The sequence below is a fragment of the Kluyveromyces marxianus genome, chromosome 4, assembly GCF_001417885.1.
Source record: "Kluyveromyces marxianus DMKU3-1042 DNA, complete genome, chromosome 4".
Classification (NCBI taxonomy): Eukaryota; Fungi; Ascomycota; class Saccharomycetes; order Saccharomycetales; family Saccharomycetaceae; genus Kluyveromyces; species Kluyveromyces marxianus.
This window is the reverse complement of record NC_036028.1, coordinates 220,834-242,889: the sequence shown is the minus strand read 5'-3', so window position 1 is coordinate 242,889 and position 22,056 is coordinate 220,834. Positions and strand designations below refer to the sequence as shown.

Below are 22,056 nucleotides of genomic sequence, written 5' to 3'. Positions count from 1 at the left end.
TTTCGGAAGACACTCTGAATCTAATATATACGGTACAACCTCCAGTGTTATGGGCAATAATATGGGGCAATCTGTGAATTTCGGGTTGCACACGAGCAGCGATAGCATTGGATCGCACTTCCACCAGGGTATTTCTGGGCATAGGGCCAGTGTGTCGTCATATTGGGAGCAACCGCTTTTAGACAATCATAGTCATAGTCATAGTCATAATCAGAATCAAGGGCATAGCCATAGCCATAATCAAAGTAGTACTATGACTCAAAGTATTAGTCACAATGCTAATTCTTCCGATATTGTCGCTCAGAATTCCAGCAGCTCTTCTAATAATACGATAATAATGGACACTTCCATGAATGCTAAAAGTTCGGGCTATAATACTACCTTAGATTCCGAAGATATGTCTGCTGACGCTTTTAGATTAGAGTTGCAGCTCAAGGAAACGCAGATAGAGTCTTTGGAGTTGGAAATTAAGAAGCTCAAGGGGATATTCAACCAGGGATTGACGTTTAAGCAGCAGGAAGAGCAGAAATTGAAGAAATCCAAGGCGTTAACCTATGATTCTGAAGTTCAGATACCCGCTAGTTTGGAAATAATCTTTTGTAAGCTTTCTGATTCTTTGAAAAGGAAAGACCAAGAGTTGCAAGAGACGAAAAGGCGGCTTGAAGGAATTATAACAGCTGTTGCTCTAAATCCTTCGAACTCTGTCACCAAATTTGGAAGATATGATGAGGAAGCCCTTGCACATAAGATGGTGACTAGACTAGAGACATTGATGAAAGAGAACGAGGAAATGGCCAAAATGCTAAGCTATGGCCGTTCCAAGGAAACCACTATAGAATTGGAGCTTTTGCGGAAAGAAAACCAAGAGCTCAAGGATCGGCTAAGATGGATGGAACATCGTAAAACTGCTGGTCCAGCTGTCGTCTCTACGGCCAACACTATTACAACTGATTCTACATGAACTGAGTTTCAATTTTAATTCTAATTCTACTATACTAATAGTCTTCATTCCACATTTTCAATGTCTCTCTCTCTTCTTTTTTTTTTTTACCTTTTATGAGTGAAGAATCACTTTCAATAGGTTAAATTCCGCTTTGCAAACAATAATCTTATAACGCCACATCGTTCTAGCAAACAAAAGGAAAAAGAAGAAAAACTTGCTATCATACAAACATTCGATCAGCTCAACATCAATTTTCGCTTTTACACATATGTACACTTTCACACTAGAATAGAATGTATGAAATTGAACTTTTCATCTTTATAAAATAGATAATTATTATTATATATGTATACATATATACGTTCCATACCAAGAGGATAAATAGTTTTTGATTTATTCTGGGCTCTCGCTCGTCTTTTGGCAAGCAACTACAGGAAGGACGCCTAAATTAATCAGGATTAATTTGTCATTTTGTTTGTTTTGTTTTATAAAAGAGTTTTAGTTGACTTATTTCTTCAATGCTGCTCTTCTATTTTGGACACCTTTGGCCAATAGACGAAGTACCTCATCAGTGGTATCCCAACCAATACAAGCATCAGTAATTGAACATCCGTAGATCAATTTGTCACGGCCACCTTCTGGAGGAATATCTTGTCTGCCTTCTACCAAGTTAGACTCGATCATTACACCGCAGATAGCATTTTGTCCATCGGTAAGTTGTTCGTAGATGGATTGGGCAACCTTTGGCTGATTTCTGAAGTCTTTGCTGGAGTTACCATGAGAGCAATCAATCATAATTCTTCTTTGAACACCTTCAGCATCAACAACCTTAGCCTTGAGCAATTCCTGCTGAGCCAATTTTACATTCTCGGCATCGTAGTTTGTACCCTTCTTACCACCTCTCAAGATGACAAAGGTGTCTTCGTTACCTTCGGTACCAACAATAGCAGTAACACCTGGTTTCGTCACAGAAAGGAAGTAATGCGAGTGAGCAGCAGCTCTCATAGCATCGACAGCAACCTGAAGACCACCATCAGTTCCGTTCTTGAACCCAATAGGGAACGAAAGACCAGAAGCCAACTCTCTATGTAGTTGCGACTCGGTCGTTCTGGCACCAATGGCACCCAGAGAGAAACAATCGCTCAAGAACTGTGGAGAAATAGTATCCAACATCTCACCGGCAATTGGCAATTTCTCAGTTAGTCTAGTGAACATCTCTCTAGAGATTCTCAAACCTTTATTAATCTGGAAAGAGTTGTCGATATCTGGATCATTAATCAACCCTTTCCAACCAACTGTAGTTCTAGGCTTCTCCAAGTATGCTCTCATAATAATCAAAAGGTCCCCAGAAAGCTCGTCGGAAAGCTTCTTCAACCTATCAGCATACTCATATGCTGCTTTAGGGTCGTGAATGGAACATGGCCCGATGACTACCACCAAACGGTCATCCTTACCGTTCAAAATATCACAAACCTGGTTTCTAGCATCAACAATAATCTTCTTGGCCTTCTCCCCAATAGGATACTCGTGTTGCAACAAATCTGGTGGAGTTAGAGGATCGTAACCTTTAATCCTCCAGTCTTCCAAACTACTTCTGTCTCCAATACGGTCGTTACTAATGAACATCTTAGCCTCTACTATACTACACTTATTACCGTTAGTTACCTATCTAACAAGAAAAAAATATAAAAGGAATACAACTGAAATAATGAACAACAACAACTCTTAATGCTTATTATTTATTCTTCCCTTTCTTCTCTCTCTCTCATCATGCGATGATTCATTATATACCACGGTTCCTGAATTTTTCAAGCTTTTTGTGCGTAACCGGCTTGATCTCACCGAACCTGAAAAATTTCTAAAATGTGGCATTATGAGTAATTTGGCAGAAACAATGGAAAAATTGGAAAAAAAAAAAAATTTTTTTTTCTAGGGAAAGTTAATCCGGCGCTGGAGCGGGTCACGTGGATGAAATTGGTGCCAGCTGAGTTATAACTCCGCAAAATTTGAATATGCTTGTATTCTACAATATTACGATATTAGGAATTGGCAATTTTTTTTTTTGGTTCTTGAAGGCATACCCCAGTGTTTAAAGGGGCCGTGGCACTACTCGCTCGCTGGCCCCCGTATATGCCCCTGTTTATCTACTCCGAAAACACGCCAAGAAGTAAGTAGAGTCACGTGACACCATTTTCATTTTGATTATATAAGCCACATGGGGGTCATATGCACCATATATTGTACTATACTATATTATATTCTGTATAGTGGTGGTAATAGCAGCGTTGGCGCCCTTGTCGCAGGGGAAATAGTATAAAGTACATCGTGGAATTTATTACGTAGAGTGGTTGTAGAATATATGAGCATTATGTCAGCGAATTGAAGGTCGGTGGGTCGGTTTCCCTTCCCTTTTTTTTATTTTTATTTTTTTTTTCCTTTGGTTTTGCTCTTTGCTACTGCTCTACTGCCTTATCTTTTAGCTTAGTTCATCATCGAACAGCATAGCTCGAACAAACAGCAGCACATCAGCATCTTACAACAGGTACCGCAGCAGTCGTCTTCCTGTCTTTGGGGCTGCTGTTGTACGTAGACAGGCTGCTGTGGTTGCTGGTACATTGGTTGCTGTTGTTGGTAGTACATTGGTTGTGGAGGTCCCTGTTGGTACATTGGTTGCTGCTGGTACATAGGCTGCTGTTGCTGATACATTTTGAAAGAATTGGACGCCAAAAGGTGTGTGGTAAGGGGTCAAAGGGCTTAAGTTTTGGTCTTTATATATTAGGGTTGATCAGTTCGACAGTAGCAACAAATTAGGCAATGATTGCTGGCTGATGTTCTTTCCTTCCCTTATTTCGGCTCAAATACAGGCAATGAGTCTATTTTTCGAGCAAGTTTGTAGAGTTATATTAGCGATACACGTAATTTCTCTTGTAGCGTAGAAGTAGACTCTTGTTCTTCTTCTTCTTTTCTTGTTGTTCCAATTATAGTACTTTATGTCTGATTCCGATGATTTGTTCAATTCTCAGCGATTTCCAGGTTGGGCTTTTTTTTTTTTTTTTTTTTTTTTTTTTTTTTTTCAATTCTTTTTATTTTTAGGATTGTTTTAGGTAAAAGCGAAATGCGACAGGAAATCAGAGTCAAATGGAAACCGCGGAAACGACACAGCCATTCGGTACGCCAAGCCTCCTCCCCTCCCATTGCCATACCAATTGCCAGCCTTGCCTGATGCTGATCCACTTTAGTAATGGGAGAAGAGGTAGTAATAGCAGTGATAATAGCACTCATAATGTCAACTAATTCCGAAGCAAGGCGCGCTGCGCTGGAAGCACACGTACGTAAAAACTATATCTCTCTCTAGCAAGGACGAAAAGTATTTATCTTTAATCTTCTAGTAGTGGTTGAAGTTGCTCAAGGCTTGGTCGAAACCCTGGTCCCACTCCCACATGTACTGACTGTCACCCTTCTGTCTGACATATTGGGCTCTTCTGTTGTGCTTCCAGGCACATGTTCTGCCTAGTAGAGAGTTGTTGAAGGCTACGAACGATTCGATGTCCAATAACGTATTTTTAAGACCGTCTTCAAACCTCCAGTGCTCCATTTTATCGCCTCCTTTATCAGCCCAGTAATTCACATGGTCTGTGATAATCTTTTGTACATCGCTGTCACTTGGTTTATTCCAACTAGTGGGTCTCTTTGGAATAGCTCCTTCGTTCACCATGGGGACAAACCCCCATTCTCCACCATCCCCGTATTCAAACTGCAATGTCCAAAAGAACCATCCAACAGATGCCTCCTTAGTAAACAGTTGCGTCTGTGTGTTACCATACTGCTTCACAAGCGTATTATGGTCTCCAGAAGTCTTGTTCCACGATTGCTGGTCAAGCACACAGGAGAATTCGCCAACAACGAAATCGGCTTTGGTTTGGTCATATTGAACAGAGCCAGGTAAATCCTGAATAATCTGAGGGACACTCTTGGATTTGTCAGAGTCCGAGAAGCAACGGTACACATGTGAGTCAATGACAACGTCAGGGTATAGATTTGACGACTGGGCCCAGTCCGAGAACTGTTGGGGCCACCACCCATCGGAGATGAAGATTGGCCACGTGCCGCTCACAGAGCGGACTTTTGCCACGGCCTTTGTGTAGTAAGACTTTTCTTTGCTACCGTCGTTGTCGAAGTCAGCCTCATTCACGATTTGGATTCCCACCATGTTCTCATTCGATTGAAGATCCTGAACCATAAATGGAATCATCGTGTTTGTCACAGAAGAAACGTAGCTCGAATTACCGAAAAACGTAGCTGTGCCTCCGCTTTGCTCACCACTATGCTCCCCAGTATTCGCACCCCCAGGCAACGCATGTAAATCAATCAAAACACCAATACTGTTATCATTGGCCTTAGCAATAACCTGCTTCACGCGGTTCCAGGGAGCTGCCTTCGCATAAACGTCCTTCAAGCTGTAGAACTTTTGATCGCTGCTCATCAATGCACCGTTATTTATGTGCCAGTATCCGACCGGCAAACGGATAGCTGTGCATCCAACAGATTTCAACCACCCCCAATCAACTTTGTTCAAATATGCATCATAATGATCCGACAACCTCTTGGCTGCATCGTCAACTCCAGTGCTCTTAACCTGGTTTGTAACCGCATCAAATTCGACATCCCCTCCGGCAGAAAATAACGATCCATAAATGTACTTTTCAAGTACAAACAATGACCCAAAATTCACACCATAGTTGCTTCTACTCTGGTAGATAATACGATTGTCATTGATCTGGCCCGGTGGTGGTATATCCAAAACTCTGGGCTCCCTTGTACTGCTAAACACTTTTTGCTTTAGCTTGTCAAACATTTTATATGATGAATATTGGTTCTAGTAATGCAATTAAACGGCTATCCACACTGATTTAGGTTATTCACTTCAAAAAAAATCAAGTGTGTGATATTTGGTTTACCATTAGGTGTACATGATGAATCACAAACTACTTTAATCGAAAGATTGGCGCTTAAAAGTGGTTTCAGAAATATCTATTCTCTCCCCTTTTTGACGCCCATATTTATATAGAATAAAGTGTGTGTAGATCGCAATATATCTTTCCGGTTCGTCATTTTTTATTTTAGTATGCGGTTATGTAATACCAACTGGTGTGGTGTGCGGATTTCACGTGCGCGGCTTGTGCCGGAACTGGAGGGGGGCAGTGGAGGGAAAGAGGTACGACGGGTTCAGTGTGGCCAGATATGGAGCTGCTGTTCTCCCGGGAGAAAACAAGAAATTAGGAGCTTCTATGGCCAAGTTGGTAAGGCGCCACACTAGTAATGTGGAGATCATCAGTTCGACTCTGGTTGGAAGCAATTTTCTCTTGATTTCTTCCTGAAGCTTCCATGGCCAAGTTGGTAAGGCGCCACACTAGTAATGTGGAGATCATCAGTTCGAATCTGGTTGGAAGCATTCAAATATTTTTTGGACCCTCATTTTTTTAGCATTGGAATACTTTTTTTGCACGTGATACTCTTTGTTAGTTTTTATTTTTTTTTTTTTTTTTACCTCTCTCTTTCCTTTCTTTCCTCTTTCTTCATTACAGAGATATCATCATCATCATCAAAGGAAAAATAAAATCATTGTGCTACATAACCAAACTCATCTCATCGCATCGCATGAACTGGTAAAAGACAAGGGCTATACTCATTCGTCTAGTTGCGTCTAACAACCCTAATCAACAAAAAAAACTAATAAAACTGAAAATATCCAATGAGTGTACAGGACAGAAGAAGAATCCTAGGTCCAGCTGAAGCAAAACCTTTGAGCTTCGCAAAGATTACTGAAGAGACACAGGACCAAACATCAAACACTAAAGATAAGGACTCCCTTTTCATTTCCACAGATTTAATTACCAATGCGAACGGATCGTCGTATCTTGAATACATCGACAAGTCGTCATACCAGGTACTTGTGATGGGATCTGTATTTGGACCCAGGCCGTTGAGAGGGTCATTCCAATCCAGCGCATCTCTATCTATCCAGTTCAAAGAAGTAACACTCGAGCATTTCGATATGGGAGAAATTAAAGAAATATGTACGTTTTTGAACAATGTTTTCAATGCAGTAGTAAATTTGGAGAGGTATCCAAAGTCAGGAATCGATTTGTTCATCGACCTTGTTCAGTACACCCAGAGCGACAATACGGAAAAGAGAAGTGTCATTGAGATTCTTCCCACTTGCATAAATTGTATCACGCTAGCGCTTGTTGATGCAGGGGTCGAGGTTATCGATTTGGTAAGTGCTGGGTGTGTGGATAATTCTGTTGTTGCATTTATTAAAAACGGACAAGAGATCGTGGGCATCTGGAGCGACGACTCGAATGTTACGGATATTAGCAAGGTGGTGGAAGATTGTAAGGCCAAGTATATGGAAAACAAGCAAACTTTGGTGCAATACTTGAGACAGTAAAAAGTTAGATATACGTACGTAAAGTAATCAAATTACAATAGTAATAATAAAGTAATAAAACGTTAATGTATATGCTATGCTAGGTGTACTACATGTATACAATCCAACCCACTACCACCACCGCATATTGCCACCCATAAGCTCAAAATATGTCTATACGATGCTAGAAAAAAAAAATAAGGTGAGGGAGGAGGAAGTAATGGGGCTTAGCCTATCTATTCCAAGCTATCGAGAACTTGCTTCACTTGCCAGACCTTCTTAGTAATAATATCAATGTCAAAGTTGGTACGCTTCATGTAATCAACAGAGACATATGTTCCCATAGTAGCTCTGTACCATTGCTGCAAAGTCTTACCACTGAAGTATCTGTTAATGTTGGAATCAAACCTGTTACCGTTGACCAACACACCGCAATCTTTCAAAAACGCCTTAGTAGCAGTAGTGAGCTGATCAGCATCGCTGATAGATTCCTTCAAATGTGGGAACAAGAGTTTGAAAGGTTTTGAAATCATGACGACATCGTGAGAGTTGCCGCTGTGGTATCTGAACTCGTAGATACCTTCTTCGAATGAGGAAATGTTTTTGTCGAAGACTACAGTACCATAAGTGAAGTGGTTGTTCGAATCGAAATGTTGTATTTTGCGATGCGTGGAGGAAGAATAGCTGGAGTCGGGGCACACCGCAGTCCAATGGCCCTGAGACGGGATCTTGGTAGTTAATCTATCTTCACCGGTCTCGACCACCTTATATAAGCCTACCCAATCATTCTTGTGGAACAGTTCATTGCCAATGCTCCATTTGATTTCGATTTCGGAAGGAATCTCAATGATGTTCTCTTCGTTCAGGTTAACAATGTCCATGACGACGTTACGGGAGCTGCCATGCAGGTTCTTGACGGTGTTCTCTCTGATCAATAGCATGTTAATGATGGCCTCCCAATCTCTGTCGCGCTGCTGTTGCTCTGGGCCTGAGTCCGAGTGCAAGGAAACGGAGTGCTTACCAGAACTGTTTTCTGGCACCTTGGGGACCAAACTGGTGAACAAGTAGTCGTCCAGCAATTGGTCAACCTTGTCGATCAAGCTCTTGAAGTCTTTACCGAACTTGTACTTGGTCAAAGTCTTTTCGAAACCACTGGAAGAAGGCTTTGTACCGTAAACCTTGAGTAAATGTGGAGTTTCAATGAACTTGACGGTGAACCAGTTGAACATGGTCCAGGTGGTAGCGAGCCATAGGTTCCAGTTGGAAAAGTTGTTGATCAACACAGTACCCCAGATACCGGCAACACCGAATACACGTTCTGGGTTGTTCAAGTACCTGTAGATACCGTCGTTTTTCAACTTACGCTGATCGATGAGGTTTGGCAAGAAGAAGTCACCGTAGAACCAACCGAACTCCTTGATACTGTCAAAGACCTCGCTGTTACACCAGATCTGGATGGCCAAGAGCAAAAGGCCAAATGTAACGGTATTGTAGCTGCCGGCCCCGCATTTGACGAAATGGCAGTAGCATTGGAGCACCAATAACACGTAGTTGACGGTTGAGCTTAGGTTATAGATGAACTGCCACATCTGGTAAGCGTAAATCTCGTTGTAGCCGTTTTGCAAGTACCACTTGGTGAACCACTTGGAACGGGACTGTTTGTTCAAGATGACCATGTTTAGAACCGAGGTTGCGATCTTGACCGCCAAAGTGATCTTGGAAATGGTGACGAAGCTTGGGTTACAAGCGAAATAAGCCGAGACGACGGAAGCCATTGCGATCAGCGTGATGTAGTCCGTTGGTCTGAACTTGTCGAAGTTCCTGAACCCGAGGAAAGTGGTCACGAGGGGTTTCGAGTAATTGACGAGTTGCTTGACCATCTTGTCGTCGATGGATTCTGGTCCATCGACGACGCCGACGCCATCTTCCGATGAGGAGGAACTACTGCCGTATATGCGCTCGATATGGGGCGTTTCGACGTATTTCAAGAACAAAAATTGCAGACAGTGGCCCAGGATCGAGACGAACAAGACGTGGTGGTTTCCTGAGATCAGAGAGAGGCCGTAGTAGCCGATGTACCCGATAGAGTACATTGGGTGTGGGAACACGTTAAAGACACCGTCGAAGACAAGGTCCGAGTCCTGCAAGAAGAAGAAATCACCCCAGTACCACGCGTAATCCTTGACGACCGAGTGGGCGTCGATCTTGACCCAGATGTTGAACAGGACCATGAAGACACCGAGCCAGGTTCTGACCATTATGGAGTTGAAGCTGGCGAGGTTGTCGAGGATAAGTCTATGTGGTAAACACACTGCCACGTAGAGCATGTAAGTGGTGAAATCTTGCATCAAGATGAGGTCTACAAACTGTCTGAACACTAGCCAAGTGTTCCATTCGTCGGGGTACTTGTACAAGTCCGAGGCATTGGGGTACTTGGCGGCTACTTCGAATTTCACGAAGCGAGAGAGAGCTGAGTGGGTGTTTTTCTTATCGAAAAGGGCATGTTTCTTGGCGAAATGCGTTAGGGATTCGTAATGCGACTGGTAGTGCAAGACGATACCGATCCCGAGGTTGTACGATAGCCGCCAAAAGATGTACTGGGCAAGAAACACTGTTTTAGCGGTTTCAGGGGAGTAGCGGGTGCAGCAGTAGTAGCAGAGAAAGACGTTTGCGAAGATGGATGCGGTGATGCAGCATTCTAGGAACGACTTCTTCAAGCGGGGGTCGAAGAGGGACCTGACCATATCGTGGGTCTTTGGCGGGGTGAAAAAATAGCCGCCGTTGGCGTTTGTGCTTGCCCCTGTGGAATTAGCCGCCGAAGGTCCATGCCCCGGCGCCGAGCGGGGCCGGGCAATGCCCCTGCTGCGCTTCGTGGCGGCTGCGGCTGCGGCTGCGGCTGTAACTGACTCGCAAGCGGTTGGCATTTTTAGTCACGTGTGTATCCGGCGGGTAAAAGTGAAATAAAGAGTATAAGTAGTACCGTCTGTCTGGAAGTTGAGTTCCAACGGCTCCTTTGTTTCAATGTTGAATTTGAATTTGAAAAGGGTTGAGTTGAATCGTGTTTAGGTGGGAAGAACCTAGGAGAGCCTTTTGCCTGTTATAAAGGTTGAACCGAAAAGCTTTGGAGTAGTAGTAGTTGATTTGTGATGAGGGTTCACTTTATTTTCACATGTAGAGAGATATATATAGAGAGAGAGAGAGATAAACAAGGGAGTGTATAGGTAGGCTTGTGTTAGAGAGAGGGAGTGCGTGAATGTGAAAGTGATCGGAGGGAGATTTTATTTATGTTGCGCGAGAAGCCGGGCGTTATATAGGAACGCGGGTGTTTGAGGGTGTGGTGGTGTTGTTACTAATGGCATTGGCATTTGCTGATTTTAGTTATTTTTTTGTTCGTTTCCATTCCATGTGAGATTACTAATGCGTGTGGCGTCACGTCAACACACGACGCCACAGTGAAAACATATATGCCCGGGTAATGGTGTCATGTGACCTCTTTTCCTCGTGTAGGGAATATGAGTCACCCGGGTAACAAGGGACAATGGACAATGGACAATGGGCAACAAACGAACGGTTGCTGACCCTTTCAGTCGTACTCTCCGGGTACTCCAAAGGTTGTCATCCCAGAAGCATATAAAGACAAGACGATGAAAAGAAAACCGCAAGCTAATACAGGAGACCCGCTCGCTACCCTGAGCAACCACCACCACCCCCAAAGTGGCGTGCCCGCCTCTCCCTCTCTCTCAAGCACAAAAATTACATCCAGGTGTACCATGTGTATGTTGTGTACCAGGTGTCATCGGCACCAAAACCGGAGAATGTCTGGGTGCTAGGTTCTCGGAGTTTCTATGGTGGTCTCTTTTTTTCCATTTCCATGCAGAAAATGGCCAGCCCAGGCTGGCGCTACCACAGACTGACATGTGGGGAGACCCCAAAACCCAAACCTAGCCCGTGCACCGCGTTCGGAGCAAAGCTCGGATTCTCCGACCCTCCGGATATTTCTGAATCCCAATCCGAATCCCAATCCCAACCGGACCACGCACGTCCATCTGAGCTACCAGTCCGCTGCCCGCTGCCCGCTGGCTGGCTGCCCACTGGCTGGCTGGTGGTTTGTTTGTGGGAGGCTGTGGGTTCCCCGCCCCCGCCTGGCCATAAGGGGCGAGAGATAGAATTAAAGAATACAGACCGAGTGGCATGATTCGCGCAGGCCCCGTTCCTGTACGAATCCATCCCATCATCCATCCACACACGCACACGGCTTCCTGTCCTCCTCTATCCCCGGCACAGAAAATCCTGGAGAATGCCACTGCTTCTGCCCCCCCGCACTTACTGCGGAAAATCTGCCCATATGCCCATATGCCCATATATGCCTGGGCTTGCCTGAGGCAAGCCCAGGCGTACAGACGAATCCAGCACGAATCCAGCACGAATCCACTATACACCACCCAGAGTAAAGGATCGTGATTCGAATTTTTTGATTTTGCTAGGCACTTCGCTTGGTGAGTGTGATTCGATTCCATCATTCCTGTTGTTTTTTCTATTTTGTCGCATTGCTGCTTGCTTGCTTGCTTGCGGGATGCCTGTTGCATCATCGTATGCCCCTAATTATAGCTTCCACAACTCGAAAGTGGAATCCAGTCCGGTCCTGCCCCAGATAGACGCTGCCTGCTGCCTGCCGCCTGCCGCCCTGCTTCCCTTTTTTCAGTTCAGTTGGAAATTGGAAATGTGAATTTTAGGAAATTTCTCTGTATAAAAGGGGGCACTTCGAACGCTGAAGTATCTTCATCTGGAGTATACCTTTTTTTCGCCACTGGAACATGTATTATTACTATTACTATTGTAATTGTTTTTTTACATCCCCAAGCACAACTTAAATTAAGTAAGTGGTTACTACATTTAAAAACAAAATCATACACAACACAATGGCTATTCCAGAAACTCAAAAGGGTGTTATCTTCTACGAAAACGGTGGTGAGTTGCAATACAAGGACATTCCAGTTCCAAAGCCAAAGCCAAACGAACTTTTGATCAACGTTAAGTACTCTGGTGTGTGTCACACCGATTTGCACGCATGGCAAGGTGACTGGCCATTGGACACCAAGTTGCCATTGGTGGGTGGTCACGAAGGTGCTGGTATTGTTGTTGCCATGGGTGAGAACGTTACTGGCTGGGAAATCGGTGACTATGCTGGTATCAAGTGGTTGAACGGTTCCTGTATGTCTTGTGAGGAGTGTGAGTTGTCGAACGAACCAAACTGTCCAAAGGCCGACTTGTCTGGTTACACACACGACGGTTCTTTCCAACAATACGCTACCGCTGACGCTGTCCAGGCTGCCAGAATTCCAAAGAACGTCGACTTGGCCGAGGTTGCCCCAATCTTGTGTGCCGGTGTTACCGTGTACAAGGCTTTGAAGTCTGCTCACATCAAGGCTGGTGACTGGGTCGCCATCTCTGGTGCATGTGGTGGTCTAGGTTCCTTGGCCATCCAATACGCCAAGGCTATGGGTTACAGAGTGCTAGGTATCGATGCTGGTGACGAAAAGGCCAAATTGTTCAAGGAATTGGGCGGTGAATACTTTATCGACTTTACCAAGACCAAGGATATGGTAGCAGAAGTCATTGAGGCCACCAACGGTGGTGCCCACGCCGTCATTAACGTGTCTGTGTCCGAAGCCGCCATCTCTACCTCTGTCTTGTACACCAGATCAAACGGTACCGTCGTCTTGGTCGGTTTGCCAAGAGACGCTCAATGTAAGTCTGATGTCTTCAACCAAGTCGTCAAGTCCATCTCCATTGTTGGTTCTTACGTTGGTAACAGAGCAGACACCAGAGAAGCCCTAGACTTCTTCTCCAGAGGTTTGGTCAAGGCCCCAATTAAGATTCTCGGCTTGTCCGAATTGGCAACCGTTTACGACAAGATGTCCAAGGGCCAAATCATTGGTAGAATTGTCGTTGACACTTCCAAATAAGCAAGGACCCTTTTGATATGGTATTAAATCAAATTAACTAAACTTTTTATGACTTTTCTTCTCTCTTTTATGTAGATGTGTTGTGTAAAATATCCGTCAATATATGTTTTGTATGTTGATGGATTTTTCCCTCATGAAATGGAAATATAATAATATTATAATTATATATATATATATATATATATACGAATCAAAACGAAACGAAATGATATATCTACCACTTGTACTTTTACTAATCCCATTCTCAAGCAAGCAAGCACACCCATCAATTGAAGAAGCTTGGTTGGACCAACCGGTAATGCCCCAATGCACACCAATTTGCCAGATTCTTGCCTCATAGGCATTGCCCTCACTGTATCAACACATTCGGGCCCACAACTGGTGTACCACTACCCTCCAATCAACTATGCAGCAGCAACAAACTCCAAGAAGGACCACCATCTGAACAAGAAAAAACACCACTATTCCTTAGACCAAGAAGAAGAAGAAGCTGCCTCGGACTCATCCTCCTCTTCAGACGACTATTCCTCCGGTTTGAGCGACTCAGAGTTGTCCACTGATTATGCAGACACCTCATCTTCGGATTCAGACTCTTCTTCTTCGTCCCTGGACCACCATGTACACTCGCCATCGCTAGACTCCCAGCATGGCAGCACCACCAATATGGATGAAAGTAATAACGGTAGAAACAACAGCGTGAACATCAGCACCGCTGCTAGTGTCTCGAATAGTGGCATGCTTAGGTCTCGCCAGTCCCAGATTAGCGCAAATAAGCTCTTCCAATTGCTCAACAATGGCAACAACAACAACAATAACAGCACCAGTTTGACCAATGCGTCGGGATCGCTGCGCGACTCGCTCTATTCGGGATTTACAGACCCGTACCATCATGAGCTTGATCAGGACTTGGACCCTGAGCTCCAACAGCTGGTTCAGGAATTGCTGGACGATTCCATGTTCCAACGCGATGCGTTCCAGGACGTGTCGAAAGTGCTCAATTTCAACGCAGAGTTCGTGGCAGAGCTCTGTTGTCCGCGTAAAGAGATGTGTAACACGAGGTTCGAGTTCACCGTGGACGACTTGTGTTTCTTGGGGCTCCCGATCCACGCTGATGCCAAGGGTCGGTGGAAGAAGGCCAAGAAGCGGAAGCACTCGTCGAAGAAATCGGCCACCGTGAAGAGTTCTGGCCGAAACAGGTCCAATACCGAGGACTCGACAAACAAGAACCAGCGACAGCAGCAGCAGCAGCAGCAAGACCAGCCTACCACGGAAAGCGATGACGAGAGTGGCCAGGAGGGCGAGACGTCCAAGTCTGAGATGCTAAATGAAATGTACGCCGCAAATGAAGAAGAGTTCGAGAGTTTGGAAAAAAGTATCAATATGTTCCAGGTCTGCTTCATAATGAACCCCCAGATCATAGAGTACAACGAACGTGTCGATGACATGTACCACTTCGTCGTCACTAGACTCTCGTTGATTCTCAGGTATATTCAGGGTAAAAACGGCTACGTGACAAAAGAGTGTGCCAACATTATCAAGTGCAGAGACCAGGTCACAAAACACTCCCCAATCTATAAGTCGTTGAAGTCGCCTTGGAGAAAGGGTAAATTTTTGTACGAGAGAATCTTGTACCAGTCCTCTCTTGCAAGGGCTCTAACGAAATGCTTCAACTGTATCAAGAACAACCAGATCGCCAACTTGGAAATTGACCGTGATAAAATTGTGTCGCTCCAAATCCCAATCAAGACCGAGTTTTCGGTTTTGCCTAACTTAAAGGAGGACCCTGTGATCAGAGGCTCGTATTTGTCGTCGATACTTAATGAAAGCTTCCTGGGAGGTTCGCTGAGCGGCGGGATCGCAGAGGACTCCGAGAATATATACGCCAACCATGAACGCATGCTGGACTTTGGTTTACTTCTCTTGGATGAGCCAGAAAATATAGTAAAAGGCTTGGAAAACGCTTCGTTCGATAACGGTATCACCGACTTGCTATTGATAAACTTGGTACGACAATTGAAGCCTACTTACAGATTGTTTCAATACAAAGCCTTGATAAAAGAATTGTTAGATTCTAACGATGATTCCAACTATAATGACGAATTCCTCGAGACGACTTTGAAATCGTTGTGCTTACACTTGATCTACTGGCGGCACGCACGGTTGATTCTACCGTTGTCTCCAAGGTACACGTATATCGTATCTCCGTTAGCTCCCATCTCAGGCTTTTCTAATGAGGATTACGCTCACGCAGAATATGATACCGTATTCAAGAAACAGAACACTTTAACTAGCAACACTGATGACATTTCCCTAATTTATCAGAATAAGAAAAGTTTCAGTGATAAGTTCCCATCGCTGCCCTCATTGCCGTCTTTCCTTCAACTCATTTCTACCCAGAAGCCCAAACCATTTGGTCACATCATCCCATCAAACGAACACAAGGCAATGTACTTAAACGCACTTGCATGGTTAATGAGATATGGATACCTCACCCAATTACTAACATTTGTGTACATAAGAGTCGATAAACGAATCAAGATAGCTGTTGATGAGGACTTGGAAAGAGATGGGATTAGATCTAATAAGAAAGGTAGATCAGACAATTTTGTTAGCGGCGGTGAAAACTATAATGGGAGCGATTTTGACGACCTTGAAATGTTAAATGACAATGATTTCACCATCATACTCGAACCAGAACGCAATACTGCCCTAGAAAAACGATGGTTGTTCAAATGCGCTGAGGCGTTGCCTCCTGATCTTCAGGTCTTGTTCAAACAGGCTGTGAAATACTTTAATGGGAAAATTCCCTTAGAATACGTAATGATTAAGGAAAATATTCCAAAGCATGAAATGAAAAGATTATTACAGGCATTGGGTAACTATGTAGTAGAAGTCAAGCATTGGTAGTCTTATTAGTAATAGTAATAGTATATCTATCTTAAAAACATAACAGATGAATATATATGAAATGTCATATTATTTGTTGATTGAATATGTCAAGAAATGGAAAAGCAATATATATAAGTTAAATAGCAACTAAAACAGATGTTGAAAGATCACACAGGCAGAACTAAACCAAAAAAAAAAAAAATAAAAGAGAAAGGTATGTATCCAATGACGGAGTAAAGTTAACAAAGAAAAAAAAAGGTTTTTTAAATCATGTGTTCCGATGTTAGTGAAAACAGAAGAGCGGCCTGGTGATCTAACTTCTTTTATAATAACTATGAAGGAAGCCTGCCTTTTACACGCCCTGATGAAGAAACTGAGCTTAATTAAAAAATGGTGGGTATGATGATGAATGGGAGGGTGGTTTGTATGAAAGAAAAAAAAAAATGAAGAATGAATGAAGATAACAATAGTAACAAGAAAAAAAAGTGGGAAATTCAATGATTGATACCTTAAAACATTAATCGTAAAAGTAAAACATGAACAAAAACTACTATTTCTGTTGATTTAAATTGTCATGACCGAAAATAATTCAATGAAAAAAATAAAGGGCATGTGAATCGTTCAATACTCTAACTCTTCTTTATCATGAGTAGGGGCTGGCTTATCCATGTAATTGAATCCTCCTGAGTGATCGTGTGGGAAAGGGTTGGTGAATGTGGGTGTTGGAGGAGGCATTGGAAAGTAATAGAAGAAAGGAGAATGCTGTGATGGTGGTCCGTGCCCTGTCAAGTGAGTTCCTGGAGCCTGCATTATATGTGAAGGTGGAGGGACGACAGGACCGCCAGATGGTGGACAATATTCCATAGAATAGTACAATGGAGGTCCGTAATAAAAGTTAGGATCCATCCTATTCAATCTTAAACCATCAATGTTTCTACGCCACTTATGACCATGGTACTTACCATAGTTAGTATTGTTACTATTGTTATGTTTGGGAAAGGTCCCAGTGCCTGCACTGAATGTGGTGTAAGAAGAATTGGACTCATGTTCTAAGAAAGGTGTTTCATCAGCTTCGCGCTCTTCATCATTTTCATAGTCGTTGTCCTCTTCTTCTTCGATGGTGTTTTGTTCGTTGTCATTAGAGATTTTTTTATCAAACTGGTTTTTACGAGAGTACATGCCCCCTTCAGGAGCTGTGCGCTCTTCGTCAACGTCATTACCTGCCTTTGTTGCGTATGTCTTGTTTTTGGAACCATAATAATGGTGACTATGGTGATTACGTTCATTATAATAACTTTGTGGATCCCCACCATGATTAAAGTTCGGTGGAGTAGTGCGATACGTTGGTGACCCTGCATTTATAGTGTTTCTTCTAGGCTCTTGCATCGATGCGTAAACATATGGTGATGGAATATTAGATTGTAAGTGGGCTGGTAATGGATACATTATCTTGTTGAAAGATCCAGTGCTGGCTCTTCTGCCGATGTTCAATGGAGGAGGTGCTAAGTTTAGCTGTGGGCCTTGGAAAGATTTACTAGAATCCACCGAACCTCTCCTAGAGTTGGAAACTTCTCTTATTTGAACATGCAAAATCTTATCCATGAAAACAGAGTGGTTTTCCCTTTCCAATGCAGTAGCCGCGGAAGCTGCGACTTTGTATTTGATAAACGCAAAGCACTTGCCTTGTTCCTGCTTATGAATCAAGTTGCATGTCTCGATTTCTCCATATTTAGAAAATCTTTCCAATAGGAGCGGTTTAGTGACTTTGAAATTCAATTGGCCAATGAAGATGGACTTGTTATCAATAAAAATTGGCTGTTTACCAAGCCTTTCTCTTTCAAGTCTTTCCAATTCGCCAATCTTAGCTTTTGAAAGAAGAAGATTGAACCTTGGAGGGACCTCTACGTTCTGCGCCCATTCCACCATGTAGTCATAGTTCAGCTTCATTTGCAAATAAGCTCTGATAGCGTCATCACGGTAAGCATATTGGACAAACCACGAACTGGCAACTTCTAGAGGGTAGTAGTTTTTTTTGTACATTTGATCTCTGCTAGGGACTACCTGTTCCAACTCGCCAAACTTACTCATCAATTCTATCACATTTTCAGCGGTTAACTTGCTCTCTAGAGGGTTAGTGAAGCTGGAAGATATAAAGACAGTACGGTTTACTTTAGCTCTTTCACAACGAATGTTCCTGTCATTCAAAGTTGTTCCCTGAGCTTGAGACAAAGCGTTCAAAGCATCTTCGTCTGATGCATATTGCACAAAGGCATATGGTCTGTTTGCTGGGTCACGTAGCACTTTTACCGATATGATTTTGCCGTATTTATTGAACTCTTTGGTCACAGACGCGTTGAGTTCCGAGTCTGTCAAACTGGCGGCCAAACTAGCGACAAAAATACAAGAAGATGGCCTTGAGAATGATGGCTCATCTGCGGCTCTAGGTGAAAGGTCTTCCAACAAATTTGTGCTATCAGTATCCGACTCAGTGTCCGATTCGCTCGTAATCTCGGAGAGTTGATCGGGTAAAAATGGAGTTAGTTTATTGTCTAACAATGGCCTATGGTCAACGTGAAGCTTCTTCAAATGTTTTTCGACATTTATTACGGACTTATTCAAGGTGTCGTCATCACCTCCATGATTCAAATATTCCTTTTCGTCGAAATCTTTGGTCGTGTTCATTTTCCCAGTGTTGGATGCAGTGTCAATATCGATACGCGCGTTTATGCCCTCTGCTACTTGGGAAGACATGATGTATATTGGTGATTTACCGAGGAAAAACTGTGGTTTCGCTGTTTTGGGGTTTTACTAAGAGTATTATGAACCGCGTAGAAACCGTCGTAGGAATAAAAATGGTACGATTTTGGAAAAATAAAACTGTTTCCAAAAAAAAAAACAAAAATATGACTACTAGTAGTCAACCAGAATTAGTACTTCTGCGCTGAACGGTGATGTCACACAAATTATGCAGGCAGGGAATTGCTGTGGTATTGTTTAATTGCACAGCAAGGGAATGAGTCTCTACTAGGATTAAGGTTTGTAACAAATAAGGAAAAGGATAGTTTCTGGGGAATGCAGACTTCTTTTCCTTGTGCCAGTATTTTTGGGTGGGAGATGTTACAAAAGTAGACCGTTTGTGAACGTCTTAGAGATCTCTGCAGAAATTCAACTGAAAAAAAAAATAGTTCAACCTTTTTTTTTTTTTAATTATTATTTTATTTTTGGACGCTGTGATATTCTGCTTCCTGATTGCTTGTAGGCAACGGCGTCCTAGCTGTATTGGTTGAGAACTTTTTTCTTCCTTGGTTTGGTACGTGTTAGTCCAACACAGATCTTATATTCGATCTATTCAATTCAAGACCTTAACGTAAAAAAAAAGTTGTTCAAAAAAATTCCACAACAGTACAGAGATGGGCTGAACCTTAAGACAAAAACAACGAAAATTTGATTGAATTTGAGAAAGGGTTCTTGGATTATGTGGAGACCTTTTCTTTACTTCTTTTATCCTTCCTTGATGGGGCCGGGATAACCGAATTAATTGGTACCTTTGTTTGGAATTTGTACGACTCTCAAACACGGGTTTTGGTGTTCAAAACTTTAAGCCTGTTTTGAAAACCAAAGGGAGGGAAAAAAAAAAAAAAAAAGATACTTGGAATATGCGAAGAATAATTAATACCTTGTTTTAGCCTAAAACCTATGGCAACAAAGGTAAAAAAAAAAAAAAATATTTGGTGTAAAATTTTGTAACTTCTCCGGCTAAGAAAAAAGGTAACTCTTGGGAAGACGTTATATCCTTCTCTTAAAATAAAAAAATATTATTATTGGTTTGTGCGGTTTTAAAAAAGACTGTTAAAACCTCAATGAAAAGCAGACGTAGATCCGATTGTACTAAAACTTTTGTCCTAGCTTTTTGTGTGCTCAGATAGGGAGGGGGCAAAATTAGACTTTGAGCGAAAAATTAACAATGCTGTGCGTCGTATCGATGAAATCAACTGCGAAAACAATAATAAAGTAATAGTGGGAAAAAAAAAAGGCTGTATTATTGATTAAATTAGGAAGTAAACTGAGTAGCGGCTATGACAGGCAAAATGTGAGCAACTCTAGTATGCACTTTCCCCTTCAATGATGGGAAAAATAATTAATGACTGGAAAGACACACGTATCAGTGAGCTTTATTGCAATGCGCAAACGGGGAAACAAGAAAAAGATATCAAAGAGAGATAAAAAAAAATGAATTAGCAGGACAAAAAAAATTAAAGCTTACTTAACTGAACCTGAATCTGATTTGACTTGATGTTTTTGTTTAACTGATCTTTATCGGATTGCCTTAATTACTCGCTTGCTCAATTCCTCTAAAACAACCTAGGGATATGATATGATTATTGCGTTCTATAACGTTGGGGTCTTAGAGAACACTAGATAGAAAATAGGGAAATAATACAAAGCGAAATAAATTAAAATAAAAGCAAAGTAAAGTAAAACAGAATTGAGTAGAATACGAGTCTTATAGTAGTATAGTAATAGTAACACTTAATCTATTGACCAAAAAACGCAAAGAAACAAAATTAGACTTATAGGGGACTTAAATGCGACTCAAACTAAATTTCAATACGCCAAAACGAATTATTATAGAAGGGGTACAATATAAAAAGATATGTCGTAAAAGTCTAATAAGTAAATAAATAGCCTTTCAACTCAAACTATTTCCTAGCAACCCGAGCACATTTGAAGATAATAACGGGGGAGGCTGACAAGAAGTAGGAAGGTGGCAATTTTGTGAGTAAAACCAAAATCTTTTTATATGATTCTGTTCATGAAAGGGGGGCGAATATCCAGGATTGAAACTAGAAAGAAAGCCGCCCTACATTCTGATCAGTAATACTGTTAGTATAAAATTTATTATTGAATTTTAATTAAAATACTACATAATAATGAAATAATAATATCTTTGAAAGAAAAAAAAAAAAAAAAAACATTACACACACACACGCACATACACAATTATTATTATGAATAAAAAAAAAAAAACGGACTGAATCACTGCAAGCGCACTAAATAAGTGTGTGCATATACGTGCGTGTATAGACTTCGTGAATTAAAATCAAAAGTCAAAAAAAAAAAAAAATAACAAACGCAGTATCGGCCGATTCGTCCACCACCCTTACTGGTCCATAATCTAATTCTATTTCCATTTTTATTTCCTTTTCAATTTCTATTTCTGGATCTAAACCGGTTCATTGTGATGTAAATCTGCATATATAATATAGGCGGCCAGCCGGTGCCGCCAGATAAGTACACAGACAAAATTAATTTAATTTAAACACTAGGGAGTCTGTGTGTTTGCCTTTCCGGATGGCGGCCTTTTCTTTAAAGTGTATCGATCGAAAACAATGCAACTATCAGTCGCCGCTGCAGAGATGTAATTTTGACGACAAAATATGGAGATCATATCAACCACTTGGCCTCTCTTTAATTTATTTTGTTGTACTACTTAGAATTTGTTTACTTTAGTTTTCTTTGCTTGATATCTTCTGGGCATTCTTCTCTTTATTACCGTGCGGAGTGGGGAGAGGAGTGCCTAAGGTAATGTGTGTGTTTTTTTTCTCATTATCCCTTTCTTGCTTCGGAATCTAGGGGATGGATGCCTGGAAAGAAGTAGTAAGGACGCGCCGTGTATCGGTGAAGAAATCAATCTATATCAATTTGTGTTGTCTCAAGTTTGGACTTCGTAATAATGACAATAGTGGAAGAACAAGAACGCTTAATGGCCCACTAATATGATGTAGGGCGTGCTGCATATACGAGAATTTCAAAGCAGGCTTTAATTA

At 42.1% G+C, this 22,056-nt stretch overlaps 9 protein-coding genes and 2 non-coding genes across 11 annotated transcripts; 6 read left to right on the top strand and 5 right to left on the bottom strand.

Moving 5' to 3' along the window:
• Positions 1-49: 49 nt before the first annotated feature.
• MUM2 (Mum2p) lies at positions 50-961 on the top strand (the record flags this gene model as incomplete). Its single annotated transcript, XM_022819389.1, has 1 exon — positions 50-961. The coding sequence occupies one exon, from the start codon at positions 50-52 to the stop codon at positions 959-961; it is 912 nt and encodes a 303-aa protein (XP_022675959.1).
• A 489-nt stretch (positions 962-1,450) lies between these two features.
• On the bottom strand, positions 1,451-2,569 carry ARO3 (3-deoxy-7-phosphoheptulonate synthase ARO3; the record flags this gene model as incomplete). Its single annotated transcript, XM_022819388.1, has 1 exon — positions 1,451-2,569. The coding sequence occupies one exon, from the start codon at positions 2,567-2,569 to the stop codon at positions 1,451-1,453; it is 1,119 nt and encodes a 372-aa protein (XP_022675958.1).
• Positions 2,570-3,424: 855 nt separating this feature from the next.
• Positions 3,425-3,649, bottom strand: KLMA_40106 (uncharacterized protein; the record flags this gene model as incomplete). The annotated part of the gene is made up of 1 exon (XM_022819387.1): positions 3,425-3,649. One exon carries the CDS (start codon positions 3,647-3,649, stop codon positions 3,425-3,427), a length of 225 nt encoding a protein of 74 aa, XP_022675957.1.
• Positions 3,650-4,328: 679 nt separating this feature from the next.
• On the bottom strand, positions 4,329-5,798 carry MRX18 (17-beta-hydroxysteroid dehydrogenase-like protein; the record flags this gene model as incomplete). The annotated part of the gene is made up of 1 exon (XM_022819386.1): positions 4,329-5,798. The coding sequence occupies one exon, from the start codon at positions 5,796-5,798 to the stop codon at positions 4,329-4,331; it is 1,470 nt and encodes a 489-aa protein (XP_022675956.1).
• A 427-nt stretch (positions 5,799-6,225) lies between these two features.
• KLMA_R407 lies at positions 6,226-6,298 on the top strand. Its single transcript has one exon. It is a non-coding gene; the product is annotated as a tRNA-Thr (tRNA).
• Positions 6,299-6,322: 24 nt separating this feature from the next.
• On the top strand, positions 6,323-6,395 carry KLMA_R406. The gene has a single exon. It is a non-coding gene; the product is annotated as a tRNA-Thr (tRNA).
• Positions 6,396-6,695: 300 nt separating this feature from the next.
• Positions 6,696-7,394, top strand: MTR3 (exosome non-catalytic core subunit MTR3; the record flags this gene model as incomplete). Its single annotated transcript, XM_022819384.1, has 1 exon — positions 6,696-7,394. The coding sequence occupies one exon, from the start codon at positions 6,696-6,698 to the stop codon at positions 7,392-7,394; it is 699 nt and encodes a 232-aa protein (XP_022675955.1).
• Positions 7,395-7,609: 215 nt separating this feature from the next.
• CHO2 (phosphatidylethanolamine N-methyltransferase) lies at positions 7,610-10,297 on the bottom strand (the record flags this gene model as incomplete). The annotated part of the gene is made up of 1 exon (XM_022819383.1): positions 7,610-10,297. The coding sequence occupies one exon, from the start codon at positions 10,295-10,297 to the stop codon at positions 7,610-7,612; it is 2,688 nt and encodes an 895-aa protein (XP_022675954.1).
• Positions 10,298-12,292: 1,995 nt separating this feature from the next.
• ADH1 (zinc-dependent alcohol dehydrogenase) lies at positions 12,293-13,339 on the top strand (the record flags this gene model as incomplete). Its single annotated transcript, XM_022819382.1, has 1 exon — positions 12,293-13,339. The coding sequence occupies one exon, from the start codon at positions 12,293-12,295 to the stop codon at positions 13,337-13,339; it is 1,047 nt and encodes a 348-aa protein (XP_022675953.1).
• A 306-nt stretch (positions 13,340-13,645) lies between these two features.
• Positions 13,646-16,246, top strand: NPR3 (Npr3p; the record flags this gene model as incomplete). The annotated part of the gene is made up of 1 exon (XM_022819381.1): positions 13,646-16,246. The coding sequence occupies one exon, from the start codon at positions 13,646-13,648 to the stop codon at positions 16,244-16,246; it is 2,601 nt and encodes an 866-aa protein (XP_022675952.1).
• Positions 16,247-16,849: 603 nt separating this feature from the next.
• Positions 16,850-18,979, bottom strand: RIM4 (Rim4p; the record flags this gene model as incomplete). Its single annotated transcript, XM_022819380.1, has 1 exon — positions 16,850-18,979. The coding sequence occupies one exon, from the start codon at positions 18,977-18,979 to the stop codon at positions 16,850-16,852; it is 2,130 nt and encodes a 709-aa protein (XP_022675951.1).
• Between the last annotated feature and the right edge of the window lie 3,077 nt (positions 18,980-22,056).